At 40.8% G+C, this 14,788-nt stretch overlaps 1 protein-coding gene across 1 annotated transcript in view; it reads left to right on the top strand.

The window, feature by feature from the left end:
• Positions 1-14,788, top strand: part of ARHGEF38 (Rho guanine nucleotide exchange factor 38) — a 127,167-nt gene that overhangs the window by 67,585 nt on the left and 44,794 nt on the right. The window contains exon 3 of the mRNA XM_037154443.2: positions 4,326-4,449. Within this exon, the coding sequence (XP_037010338.2) occupies positions 4,326-4,449 (124 nt within the window). The remainder of the gene's footprint in view (positions 1-4,325; positions 4,450-14,788) is intronic.

Genomic DNA, 14,788 nt, shown 5'->3' on the forward strand with positions numbered 1-14,788 from the left:
AGAAAATTATAAAATATCCCCTTAATGTGATATTTGAACAACCACATTAGGTGATTTTGATTTCTTTCTCTAAACCACTTTTGATCTCTGCATACTTGCTTTTCAGAGCCCAGTAGAGGGATTACAAGGAGCATTTTACTGATGGTTCCTGCAGTGTAAATAGATCGTACAATTTACAGTGATCAGTACAAATTATCAAAATTTATTGAGTAACTAAGTGTGGGCCCAGCACTATATTACACACAGTGGGGTATTCAAATAATACACAAAGACAAATGTGGTAGAGGATCTCACAGTTTTGACACAAAAACAGATTAATTAAGAATGCCTCATGTATATACGTGTTGCTCTCCAATACAAGCAATTCAGTGAGTAGTTGGTAGGTCAGAAGCAAAGTCATGATAGGTCAGAAGAGGGAGAGGTTCATTCTAACCGGGGAGCAGGAAAGATTTCTTAGAGGAAGTGAGATTTTTGACTAGGAATAAGGAAAAGTGTAACAGTCCTTTATCATTTGTAAGTAACAAATAAAATATAAACTAGATTAACTAAAAAGGCATTTTATCAACTTCTGTAATAAGGATGTCTTGCTATAGATAAGGTAAGTCCAGAAACTGAGATGATGTTGTCAGGCTTAGCTTCCTTCTCATTGTTGATTCCAGCTCCCCACAAAGATGACTTCTGAAGACATAAGCTCACATAATTAGGGTTTACAGTCCAGACCTTTCTCTTTCCCAACAACCATTGTTAAAAATCAGTGAAGAGTATCATTGGCTCTGCTTGGGGACCTGCCCATTCTAAGCTAAAATGCGTGGCCAGCTCTGTTTCGTACTGCCTGTCACTGTAGGGAGTAAGACAGGGCACAGGACAACATGACTGACAGTTCACTAGATGACATAGAGCTGGGGGATAGTTTTCCTCTGAAATGCAACGGACAGGTCAGAGACCTGTGTGAAACTAATGGACAAACACTACCATTACCACATTCCATTTCGGATGGGTAGAATGTCATGAAATAATATGAGGGCAAAGCATTTGTGAGAAAAGGGAAGAACTTGGGCTGGGATATGAATGTCGGGAAATGCAAGGAATATTTTGGAAATAGTGAGGGAATGGTGCTTGTGGGGTGCAAAGTTATTCTATAGCAATGACTACAGTCTCTGAATGGACAAAGGTTTATAGATGTTTTCCTTTACTTAGACATTTGTACCTGGGAAGTTTTGCATGCAGGCAGTTGTAAGTTCAGCAATTATTTAAATGTAACGGGAACTTGCTACATGAAAGAGAAGTTGTGTTGAATACTCGTGAAATGGAAAGAATTAAATTCTCATCAGAAACACTGACCTTTCATTTTCTGTTTTATACATTTAAATGATGATATACTGACTTTGCTTAGATGAATGTATGCCTAGATTAATCTTCTTTCAAAAAAACAAATTTTAATTCATTTAAAACATAACTTGAGCTCTTAGACCATTGCCTCTTCCTAGTAAATGTTTTAATAAATGTACATAAATGATTCTTTATATTCATATCAATAATTATAAAATCATCTACCAGTTTTAGAAGCTCATTTGGACCAAACCTTTGTTTGTTCACTGCCACAGCAGTGACTGAATGTGAATTCATGTCACGAGGCACAGAATCCCCATGGACCTGTGGTGATACTGGAGGTGGAAACTAGACCAACTGATGTTTTTGTCTTTTCTGTCTTCCAGCCAGAAATGAAATTAAAAGCCATGTTTTTATTATTTAGTATTTGTTGCATTGAGCTAAGATTATACATAGATATAGAATTAGTTCCTTGCTAGATGAATTTAAAATCTAAATTAGACAGATATGCAAGATTCTCTCCTTGGGAAATAAACTGTAGAAGTGACAACTTAATAAAAACTCAGGAACAAACCCCCCCAAAAATCCAGGTAGAGCTGGCAAAGTATTACATTAATAGCGTTTTCTGGTGATGTGCTAAGGCACAGCACTAAAAGGTCAGTTCCCAGTTCTAGTTCCTTTCTGAACTTCCTAATTTCAGAAAAATGTGCCTAAGCACGGCACACTTCTTCACTCTGTGTGAATTTCTGTACCTTCCAAATGGTTGATATTTCAAGAGAAGTTGGAATGATGTACACAATAGTAGATCTGAGGCACGTCCAGTTTCTCAGAGTAAAGTTTCCACAACAAAATGAAATAATTCACCGTGTGAATTGCACCTAATCTTTTATCTTACAAAACAAGTAAATTAGGGCTGAAATTTTAGACTTTAGAAGGATTCTTTTCAAAAGATGAATTTGAGAAACATGTAGATAGTACATCTAAAATAACTCAGCCTATAAAAATTTGATTCATACACAACTTTTAGAAAATATTTTACACTAGTCAGAGGTACAGCTTTTTAATTTAATTAATAAATGGTGCATAAAACAGTCCCTTAGAATGATTTGTTCAATCAGTGGTACTCAGAAATATGGAACATTTGAGGCATTTAAAATTATTAAGAAAAGAGCCATACAACTATTACCTGCTTTTTAGATATTTTGTATAATATTAAATATCATAGATTTCAAGCAGAAGAGCCACATATGCCTTATCCTGTTTAAGTGCCTGCTTCACAAAGTAACATTTTGTAAGATACTGGATTAAAGACCCTAAGAGCCAGTAATGATTGTAATGTAACTATATCTCTATAGTTAGAGCTAATGATAGTTTCCGAAAACATGAAAATAGTAAAAAGCTGTATAGTATTGTGCTACATTGAAACAAACCCATCGTATACGATCACACGGGATTTGATTACGAATGAGGCTGGAAGGTTTTTTTAGAACAAGACTGGTAATGGAAAGGTGAGGAATTTTCCACAATGGTTAAAAGAAATGTATACAGCCAGACCATATTGAGTAAGAAATAACTGACATAATCACCAAATTTTAAAGAAGATGCAACGTGAAATAATGCTTCTATGTTTGGTAACAGAATCTCCTTATCAAAATATTATCCATGGCCCATACAGGGAATGATGGGTGGGTCAATGTCAAAAAGGACAAGATGAACAGATGAGTGCCTGCCTCCCTTCTCCCTTCTAAACAGACCTGGCACACCCAATGAACCTGATGCTGAGAGCATGAGAAAGAAGTTGCAATTGTTGGACCTCAGCTGCAGAATTCCCCTGAGTCTGCCTAACTCTATTCTTGTTGCCAATTTCCCTGAATTTTTCTGCCTCTTGTTTTCTGATCCTTAGCTCAACTTTGTGTCTCCCTCTGATTCCCAATTTTGCTGTCTTGGGTGTTTGAGTGCTGTTTTTCACTTGTGAAGCACCTCCATGATTTGATTTTGGGTGACTTTTTTCCAATGACCCCATGCACACTGTTTCCCTTGCACAGTACACCATGGGGAAGAGGCACCTACTCCTGTGCCCTGTTGCAGTGCAGTGGGGCCTGTACCAATCCGTCATGACCCAACTGGACACTGCTTGATTAGGAAAGATCTGACTTAAACTCAAGAGAAAGCTTTTGAGTAAGACCTAGCAAAGTCAGGGCACATGTGTCACCGTGCCTCACTTAAGATTGTTTAGGGTAGTTGGCCACCTTTCCACTGCCTCCGACAGACTGGCTTCTATCACAATTCTTGGAACATAGAATGTCCTCAGGAAATATTTAATAAGAGGATGGGTGAATGAATAGGTAAATTCTTATAAATGCCAGCTATAAGATCTAGGAATGATCACACTGGTTCTTGAGTGTGTGCGTGAAGTTGCAAAATACGATGAATCTTTAATTAGCAGAATATGTTTGGTGAAGATTCCTATTCATATTTCTTTTTAAAAATAATCAGGAAGCAACTTAGCACATGTACTTGTCATCAATTCGAGAACATCTGTGGATTTAAAACAGCTTTGAAAATAGTTACTTGCCTAGATTAAGACTGGCTTCTGCTGTGTAAGCAGTAAAGTATTCTAAATTCATATGCACAGGTACATACCCTGGTAGAAGGCAGTTCATGGAAGTACCAATCAGCTGGCTCATATCTCTGTCACACTCTGGGTCTTATAGGATTATGTATATGTACACTCCACACACACACACACACACACACACACACACACACACACACAACTGAGTTAAAACAAAGAAAAAGAGGTAACAGATGCACATCCTAATTTCTTGCATGAAAAACTGCACGTTTCCTCTAGAAATCCGAAATAAGGGTTGTGCAGCCTGAGCTGTCGTATGAAATGCTCACTGTTTAGCAAGGGAAACCATCCTAAATACAATGCCTCTCTCTCCATCAGCTGCTGCTCGGTGTTTGTGGTATTTTTTTGTTTTTTTTTTTAGATTGATGGGTTGGACGTGGATAGCTTATTTAGCAACATTGAATCCGTGCACCAGATATCCGCCAAGCTGCTGTCGTTGTTGGAAGAGGCCACAGCAGACGTGGAACCGGCCATGCAAGTCATTGGTATGTTTATTCTCCTCTCCTTCTACAATGCGACAGGAAGTGATATTTCAATAGCCTCCCTTTGCTTTGGTTTTATATTTCTGACTCCACAAACCTCCCAGGAGATATATTAATGCTAAACCCATCTTCAGGCTCATTGTAATTATACAAACTCTGTATTTATTTGGAGATGGGTTTATATCCATTTGCTGAAGTCTCGCAGCGTAAGCACAACCATTTGCTTTTTGGTTTTTAATCTTTCAAACTCTTTGCCTTCCAGATGTTCTCATTTTGTTTCATGACTAACACTTGATCCTTAAAGAATTAAATATTTAAATACTTTAACAGCTTTATTGATTTTAGTCACATCATTTTTCAGATCTATGCCTACAAATCCATTGATTTTTGGATTATAAATTTTTTGTGTGTAAGGGGTTTATATGATTTGTAAGACAACAAGTTCAACTTTTTCCATGCTTTTCTTTTTTTTCTATATTATTTTCTTTTTATATATATTTTCGCTCCCAAATAGCCATAGATTACTTTCTTACTCTGGTAAAATTTTTGAAAAAAAAATAGAGATATCATTGGAAATGTGTTAAGCCAAATTTTTATTCTCTTCATTTCTTGGGCATTGCAAAAGGAACACTGTGTGTGAAATCTGTGAAGGCAGTTATCACTTCAAGATCTCAAATGCGTAGCACCAAGTAGGCCAAGAATATTTTTAAGCCATTTTTATCCTTTTTTTGGTTTCACACATAATATGCAATATGTGCTCATTACAAAAATAATTAAACAGTTTAGGAGCACACAGGGTAATATACGCATACAACAACACTGCCTTCCCATAAAAAGCCACTGTTATACGTTTGATGTAGATCTTTTAGTTGGGGACAGGCACAGAGACACCAGTACACATTCATATCTTATATCTTTATTCACTATGTCTTTATTTGTTATGGAAATAGAGTTATAAGAATGGTATGATATTGATCTTGTTTAGTGTTTATGAGTGACCCAAAGATTAATAAGCAAGGCTGATCTTACATGAAAGGTGACTCAACCTGGCTATTTGTGCTATTTCACAGACCAAATGCCAATTCACTCAAAGAGATTCTCCCACAGAAAGGTTTAAAATTCAATCACTTTGTAATTAAATGTCCCCATTATATACTGAGTTTGTGCTCCCCCAAAATGTATTTGTTGAAGCCCTAACCCCCGAAGTGATGATGCTTAAAAGTGGGGCTTTTCTGAGGTGATTTAGGGTTAGATGAGGTCATAAGGGGAGCTCCCCTGTGGAGGCACCAGTGTCCTAGTAATGAGGGGAAGAGAGAACAGAGTTCCCTCTCTCGGTCCCTCTCCACCATGTGAGGGCACAATAAGAAGATGGCCTTCTGCAAGCCAGGAAAGGAGGTCCTCACCAGAAATTGAACCCTCTGGCACCTTCCCAGCCTCCAGAACTGTGGGAAATAAATGTCTGTTGTGTAGGCCGCCCAGTCTTTGTGATTTTGCTATAGCAGCCTGCGTTGTTGACTAATATAGTTTCCAATATATTGTAAAAAATATTTTCTAGAGGGAAAACTATTCGTTATATCTTTAGTTTGGATTCATTAGCCATTCATTTATTAATTCACTCTGTGGATAGTTGTTAGCAGCAGCATGTTCACAGTGTCAGGCGTCAAAAGATGAAAAAGTTCATCTCCATCCTTCAAAAGTAGGCCAACAGCTCCGTGAATTGAAGATATTTGTATAATATACCATCAGAGTAGTTTCTACACAGCTGCAGACCCTCAGAAGATAAAGAGAATATTTCTAAATGGAGAATCAGAAGAAGATCCTTGAAGATATTACTTGGACTGAGGGGTACAGTCAGACTTCAACAAGGGAGGTGCAGGTTGGGAAGACTAAGTAGGAGTACAGCATGTACATGAGCATGGACGGCAAATGCCAAGGCGTTCAGGAAATGGGGAGTGACCAAGTGAAGCTGTAGGAAGGACTTATGCAAGGGAAGAATGAAAAATGAACCTGGAGGTATAGGATAGGGACAGACCATACTGGGAATCAAAGTTTGGAATTTACTCTGCAGGAGCCATTAAAAGTTTTTTCAGCAGGGGTGTGATGAGACACAAAAGTTTCTGGAAAAAGAGAACTCTGGGAGGTATGAAGAGAATGGATAGGAGAAAAGGAGTCCTACACCAGTGGATAGGTAGTTATTGATAACACAGATATGTGGTGACAGGCATCTAGGCTAAGGTGGAAACAGTGAGAATTAGAAATAAGGGCCAGGTTCAAGGGAAACATGGGCAAAAGCATAAAAAAGATTCAGGGGTTGGCCACATGTGCTGGAGTCAAAGACAACTCCAGGTTTAAGGAGGTGTGTAACCTGACTTGCTGAGAACATCCTAATTTTAGCCTCTTGTTCAATCATCCAGTCCAGTTTAGCATTTGCTCCAGATTTTCTCCTTTTTAAAGAAGGATCATTATTGCTAGCTGTTTTTCAAGAGATCTGGTAAAACCTCTACACTGTACTTCAATTTCTGATATAGTGTCTCCTAGTAGAGCGTAAGAGTCAGGTACATTTGCTAGAGTTCTCACAGCAACATAAATGCTGGAAGACAGCCCATCTCTTCTCTTCCATCCTTCCTAGTTTCAAGGAAACTTCCACCTTCCTTTAAAGCACAGCCTGCAGGGCATCGGCTCATAAAATGATGACGTTGGAACATGGGCAGCTAGCAGCAGCTAACTGCAACCTGTCCTGCTGAGGCTAGGAGATATATTTCATGCTACAGATCCTGCCATCCACTTGGTCTGTCATGGCCCATGCTAGGTGGCATATGCCAGGACCTGTGAGAGGCATGAAACCACCAGGATAAGAGTCAATGGGTTTAGTGGGAGTGCAGAGAATGAAAGATTAGACAGTGGAAAGATGATGATCAATGCTAGATTTAGTGGTTGAAAGTTTGAGGACATATCTGCTTTTTGTAGTCTCCCAGGTATGTCCTGGGAGTAATGGTTGATCTCAAAGGGAAAGGTAGATGGGAAGTTTACAGTAAGAAGCCAGACAGAGAAGACTTTATTCAAGTGATCAAGGACACAATACTAAAAAAGTACACACAGTTACAGGATAAACTTGGGATGTAGAAGGGGGACGTGATATCATATCTGTGGTACCTTTGCCCAAAGTATGTGCAATCATTAGAAAACATCAGATACCAGCAAACTCACATGAGGGCCACTCAACAAAATAACTGATCAGTACTCTTCTAAAATGTCAAAGTCATTAAAGACTGAGAAGGTGTAGTCTTTTAAATGTTGCAGGAGACTAATTAGTTCTACCAAGTGATAAATAAATGCAAGGGGGAACCTGGGTAGATTCTAGAATAGTGAAGGAACACTAGTGTTGAAGCAGCCTAAGTGCCAGCCAGTAAATGAGTGGAACAAAATACTATGACACATTTACACAACAAAATAATACATAGCAGAGAGAAAGAAGGAGCTCCTACCCCTTTCAACAGCATGGATGGAACTGGAGAGCATTATGCTAAGTGAAATAAGCCAGATGGTGAGGAACAAATGCCATATGATCTCACCTTTAACTGGAGCATAATCAACAAAAGAAAAAACAAACAAAATATAACCAGAGACACTGAAATCAAGAACAATCTAACAATAGCCAGAGGGGAGGAGAAAGGGGACAGAGGGGAGAAGGGTTTTCAGGAACATCTCTATAAAGGACACATGGACAAAACCAAGGGGGAGGGTGCAAGCCAGGGAGGGAAGTGGGATTGGCCTGGATAGGGGGGAGTAGCGGGGGAAAATGCAGACAACTGTAATTGAACAATAATAAAGTAATAAAAAATAAATAATTAATTTAAAAAAGAAATTCGAATGAGGTGTTTACTTTAGTCAGTAGCATTGAAGAAAACTTCCTTTCCTTTTTCTGACAATCCTACTGTGGTTATGTAAGATGTTAGCATCAGGGAAGCTGGGCGAAAAATATTTGGAAGCTATTGGTATTGTGCTTGCAACTTTTCTATAAGTATAAAAATAGTTTGAAATTGAGTTTAAATATTATGGCTTACGGAGAAAACAATTAAAGATAGCCACAATTTTAAATTTAGTAATCATGAATCGCAACTGGAAGAAGATTATAATTAAAACAGTAAGACTGTATTTGAAAAATAAAGGTTTGGAGTCATATTTCACCCCCTGGCCTTTTATATCTAGGCTAGCCTGATAGCTTGCTTTGGCCAATAAAATGTGGCAAAAATGATGTTCTACGACAGCATTGTGACATCCACTGTCTGCAGAAGGAGAAAGATGGCTCATATTACCCATTTGTTCCCATCAACACAATCAAGGCCTTGGACCCGTGTGTAAAGCTCTCCTCAGCCAGCTGGCCTCCAGCCACAGACTGCAAGCGCATGAATAACACCCCCCCCCACACACACACAGGACATGCCATCCCAGCTGAGCCCTTCTCAAATTGTCAGCCCAGAGAATTGTGAGCAAACAGTCTTGTTTTAAGCCTTTCAATTTCGAGGTGATTTTGGGAGGATCTGCAGCCATAGCTAAGTAATACAGTTTCACTGAAAAGAGATTAATTCAACTCAGGTGATGAGAAAAAAAGTTTGGTTTTGGAAGGTATATTTTATGCTGGGACTTGAAGGATTTAGAAAGGTGGATATTGAAAATAATGACTTTCTAAATGACAAATGGCATAAAGTCCTCCAGGTGGGAAAGTATGGGGAATTCTTAAGAAGCACAGCAATCCAATGTGGCCGGACATCATGTCTGGGAGGGCTCCACCACCCACGCATAGCAGCCATGTCCATGCAGAGTTCGGTGGCAATTTCCACCACTAAACACCTTTCAATAAACTCCTTTCACCAAAGCTCTTACATTTCATAATACACACTGATTCTTGAGGAGGTATTCCAAAATCATGTTACTACAAAATGAAAAAACACACGTGTCCTATTTCTCTGTCCTTAGATGACATGAATGAGAGTTTGCAAGTCACAGCTCTAGCATCAAGGGGGAGACTTTCCTGATACCCAAATAAACTGGGAGAATTTCACTCGATAGTAACCTTGGGGTTTGGATGAGGCCTGTGTTTGTAGAGATGAGAGCTCTGGGGACCTGCCTGCACTATCGTGTCAAGATGGAACCTGGATTGTAGAATCTTGACTGAAGCAGGCTGCCTAAATAGGAAATGGGTTCTAGATCTTGAGAGATGAGGCTGTGAGATGTGGCTCTTGTTTCCATTTAAACTGAAGATCATCAGTCTGTAATAATCTTAGAAAATCATGAACAAGGACAAAACCAGTAAGATGAATAGTATATAGAGTTTAAGAATGCAAGAGTTTCTATATCTGGTTGACTTAGGTTTACATGCTGGCTCACTAGACGTGCAGTCTTAGGCAAGTTGCAAAATCTCATTGAACTTCAATTTTTCTTGAAATCGGAGGCTATAATAGCTACCCCACAGAGTGCCCGTGGGGGCTAAATGAAATCGTGTATGAGTAATGATAGCCCAGCTCCTATCCTTAATAAACATGCGGTAAGCACATGGTGTTACTTGCATGTTGTTATCCTGAGAATATTAAGTTTACCTATTTGCAAAGCTTGATTTTTATGTATGTAGCATAAAGTGAATAAAGTGAATTTTTCCCCAGAGATCCTGATCACGTTTTTCAAACAAATCAGATTCACTGGCTGAGTGTGGTTTTTAAATGCTCCCAATATCTATGCATCTTGATGACTCATATATCTAATAAGGCAAGACATATTTTTCTCTGCAGGGTGATTTAACATGTCGAATATCATTTCCACATTTAATAGAGTGTATAGCAATTGCAGTAGCCACTGTCCAAAGATGGTCCTCTGGGGACCAAGCTGCCTGGTCATCACACTGCTATGTGGTATATAGTCCCACACTGGGTTTGGACAGAACCTCAGACTCCCTGTGCCAGCAATAGGACCTAATCCCTAAGAAAGGTTGGCAATTTCTACTTTTGTGATTTGGGGAACATGACATTTAAGAAGTCCAGCTAACCTGCTGGAATACTACACAGAGAGGTCACATGAAGAGAGACTGGACCTGAAACTATGCAGAGTGAGAATGCGGCCCAGCTGTCCCAGTATCACAGCTGAGGCCAGCCTTCCCTGTTGAGGCACAGACTGGCCACTGAGCCATCTTGGACCATGTAGCCAGTGAAGCCCTCAGATGACGGTGGCCCCAGCAAACATCAAAGGGAGCAGGTGAGCCACTCAGCTGATCTTTGCCAACCCACAGAATCCTGAGAGAAAATCAATGCAGTTGTTGTTTTAATGCACTAAGTTTTAGAGTTTTTTGTTACATAGCAATAGATCAGCAAAACAGGGCTTGTGCCCCCTTATGCATTTGCAACAATGTTGTCATGTTCCAAAATATTAAAGAAAAGGCTAAGTTATAAATACTTAGAAGTTTACTTTATGTGCCTGCTTCTTGTACGCTGGACTGGAAGCAGAGTCGGAAGAAGCCTGTGGGAAAAGAAGTGCAATTTGTCATAGGCCTTTCCCAAGGGTGAGTCTATCCTGGGAAAGACAATTGAGAGATTTCTGATCTTTGAAGGTGTAGCAGCTGCTGTCCTGTGGCCCCACAGCAGTGCTCTGTGCTCCCCAGTCAGCGTCTCTTGTATGTGCCTGAAACAGAAACCTGAGATGTTAGCAGATTTTTTGAGAAGGGCATGGGTTGCAGACTATTCAGGCTGTGAGGCTGTGTGGGAAGTGCCACAAAGTAGCTCCCCTGAACAATCGTTCTAGTAGTATTACTGTTACATTGTGTACGTTTTACTCAGGACACAGATGGGCTTGCCCCAGGGTGTTCTGTCCACCTAGGACAGGTTCGGACGGCCCTACACACTGAGACATGTGAGCCTGGCAGGGGTAGACCCACACGCGGCAGCTGGAAGGCCAGGGCATTTCATTCCAGTAACAGGCAAACTGCCAGCCTCAGAGAATAGGAGAGAAAAAAAAGAGCGCAAGGCTTCAGGGTCAAGGACACCTATCCACACAGGAAAGAGAACATCAGCAGAGGGCAGGCACCAGGAAACTGTGTGGGGAGGCTGGACCTCCAGGCTGGTGAGTGAGGTCGACAGGGTCTGAGGACTATTAGAACTTATTTCTTGTAATAGAAATAAAAGTAGGGTGGCTTAGTCGTTAGTCCTACAGTTCTTCTCTCTGAGGAGAATGGTAAGTTCTAGGATGTTCTGCTGGTGGAGCTGGCTGGTGGAGGTCAGTGCATTCGCTGTGCAGTCACATGTGAATGGAGCTGTGAAAAGTCTAATTCAAATGCTTCACAAAAACGCATGGGAATAAAACCCTAAATTCTATGAGTGTAAGAGTTCTCCAAGTCCCTGAATACTTCCCTAGCCACCAGGAAGCAAACAGGGCCGAGGTGCAGACTCGAAGGTGCCCAATAGCCCGAGAGCGTGCGGCCTGTGGGGGAGGAAGCTCTGCCTTAACTCTGGCTCTGTCCCCGCGCTGCAGCTCCGGCAAACTGGCCGGGTCAGGGAGGGCTGCGCTTTCCTGCTTGGAACAGGCACCTCAACAAAAGGACTTAACTAAAAAAGGCTGTTTTCCCTCAGAAAACAAGAAATCTATAATTCAATAGTTCATGCCTGGGGCAGCCGCCTGCTGTCTCCTTGCAGCTCTTTCCTTCATTGTATTTGACGTGTGGCGTTTGGTCTCGTGGCCTCAAGATGACTGCTCTGCTGCCAATCACGCTTCCTGCAGGAAATAAGAGCAAACCCCCACTTCCCAGGGTTTTTTCATTGAGGCAGGGGGCGGGGCAGAAGGAAGGCCTTCCCAGTGACTTCTACCTACATCTCATGATTTCATTTCACACACATTGTTTCATTTTGTACATATCCATTGGGGGGCAAGAGCAGGCTTTTTACCAGCAGTTTCTTTGCAGTCTTTCTCACCGCTTTGCCCTTGGCCATGCCGACACCAATCCTAGTTTTCTTCTCTTTGCCTGGGCCTTCTCACACTTTTGGGCAGACTCTTTCCCTTCTGTGTTCACGCTCCCCAGCATTCTCTTCTCAGCCTGTGAACTTTCCTGTGTGACCATGTCAAATTCACAGCTTCTGCCACCCAAGTTTTATGTCTTTTTCCCAGACCTTTTGCCCTGAATCCCAGACTCACGTGTCCAACTCCACAAAGGACTTCTTCACTGGGATATACTGTGAAGTGACTCAAACTCAGTACATCTACAAGTAAACCTTGTCTTTCCACCTGCACTCTCCCCTTATCTTGTCACTTTTGTCTGTCCATGGGGTCATCAAGATGCCATTCCCGAGATACATACCTGAAATTAACCTCTTCATCTCTCACATGCACTTAATGTCCATTTCCCTTCCCTCTTTTCTGCCCCCCTGCTTTTGTTTTGGTGGTTGTAACTAACGTCTGTTGAGCATTTGCAGATGCTAGCTGCTGATAGAAATACATTACATATTGTAACTCATTCAATCTTTCCAACAACCCTTCTGTTGTTGTCGTTCCAATTTACAGATGAGGAAAGTAAGAAACAGAGCAGCAAGTCAGTTTCCCAAATGTTACAAGAGTAAACAGTAAACTCTGGACTGGAAACTGGGCAGTTGATATTAGCGTACCCTCTCTTACCTACTATAACTTCCTGTTTTAGCCCTCATTAGTAATTTCATATGTTATTATCAAAGCCTTTCAAATGGTTTCTCTTTTTCAGTCCCCCTAACTCCTTTTCTAAATTCTGCCTTTCATATGGCTAACTCCTAGAGTGATCTTTCTGAAACACATGCAATCCAATCATATTAGTCTGCTGCCTGAGGTCCATCAGGTTTCTCCATCACCTCCAGGCTGAAGCTCCAGCTCCTCCCCGGATACACAAGGTTCTCCAGGATGTGGAAGCTGCCCACTGATACAGCCCCTTCTGGAACGTCCCCACAGACTTGGTATCAGCAGCCATACAGGACTGCTTGCAGCTTCTGAACAGATCTTGCTCCCTCATAGCACCTATTTTCAAGTGCAGACTCTTAGGGAAACAGCTCAAGATCCTCAAAAGCAGAATACTCGACCCTCTGTGTTTTATATCTCAATTGACATATACTTTCCCTTCAGAAGTCGCCTGAGGGGAGCACTGGATTTTCATATCTATGTAGCTACCAAAGTGCTCGGTGCATAATCGTCACTCACTGAGTTATTGCCAAATAAGGATGAAGTAGAGACTGTAACTACTTCATTCCCTTGTGTGCCATTCTCCTAAAAAAAACCTGGGACAAGGAGATTGCTTGAATATCATTGGTTTTCCCTGGATTACTTACCTGCAGGAGATGTTCGTCTTGGAGTCAGAATAATTCAGAGGCCTCATTATAAGGCAGAGCACATCCTAGACATGCAGATGAAGGTCTGGAAGTAAAGGAGAGGTGGGTCAACAAGAGGACACAGATACATGTACATTAGTGAGGGGACCAAGGTGCAGCACAGGAGTAGTGACACCAGGACACAACATCTGGTCAATATTCTTGGGACTTGTTTTTAAAGGAAGTAACTAAGAACATTAAAAAAGGGTGCCTTCTTTTTCTTTAGCCTTTTCTATGACAGCTAGTGCAGAAAGTCAGGTTGCAGAATTTTCTAAAAAGAAGCACATGATAGTTATATTTATTTTATAGGATTCTGGGGCCTTTGTGACAGGCAGCGAGAAGTAAAATTACCATCGCTGGTCCCTTTGCCACTTCTAATCATCCCTTCAAACTCACCTACATTAGATAGAGCAGCTGTCCTTCACCACGGAGGAAACACAGCTGAGAGTTATGTTACCATGGAAACAGATGTTTTTTTTTGCTGCAAGACACATCCCTTCATCTGCACTATTATAAAGCAGAATACATTGGTAGGGCTGGGAGGAAAATCAAATGTTCTGCCGCCAGTGTTATACTTGGCCTTTGGGTGAATAAATAACTTTCAATTAGAGTACTTAAATGTCTTTTGACTTTAATAATTATTATTAGAGCCCCAACAGAATTTTACTTGGAAAAGAGTAAAATTTTGACTCTGCTGTTAGGGGAGGTATAAATTCTTTCAAATGAGACCACTTCTGCTGAAGAAAATACAAAGGAATTTACAATGAATAATTTCATTGTGTGTAAAATAAATGTCTTCGTCCTTTGTTTTTTGACTCTCTGACTTGATCCTATTGTGGGTTTATGAGAGGGTCCTCACTGCTTTCTTTCCTTGTCTGTAAGCAGCTTTGTAGTGAACATACATATTTACAACTTCATCTCATGCTGGGCTAAGTGAATTCAGATCCTCTCTCCTTGACTTGCTCCTGAGCATGCGC

Source organism: Artibeus jamaicensis, unplaced genomic scaffold, assembly GCF_021234435.1.
Source record: "Artibeus jamaicensis isolate MK-2021 breed Jamaican fruit bat unplaced genomic scaffold, CSHL_Jam_final scaffold_3222, whole genome shotgun sequence".
In the NCBI taxonomy this organism is placed as follows: Eukaryota; Metazoa; Chordata; class Mammalia; order Chiroptera; family Phyllostomidae; genus Artibeus; species Artibeus jamaicensis.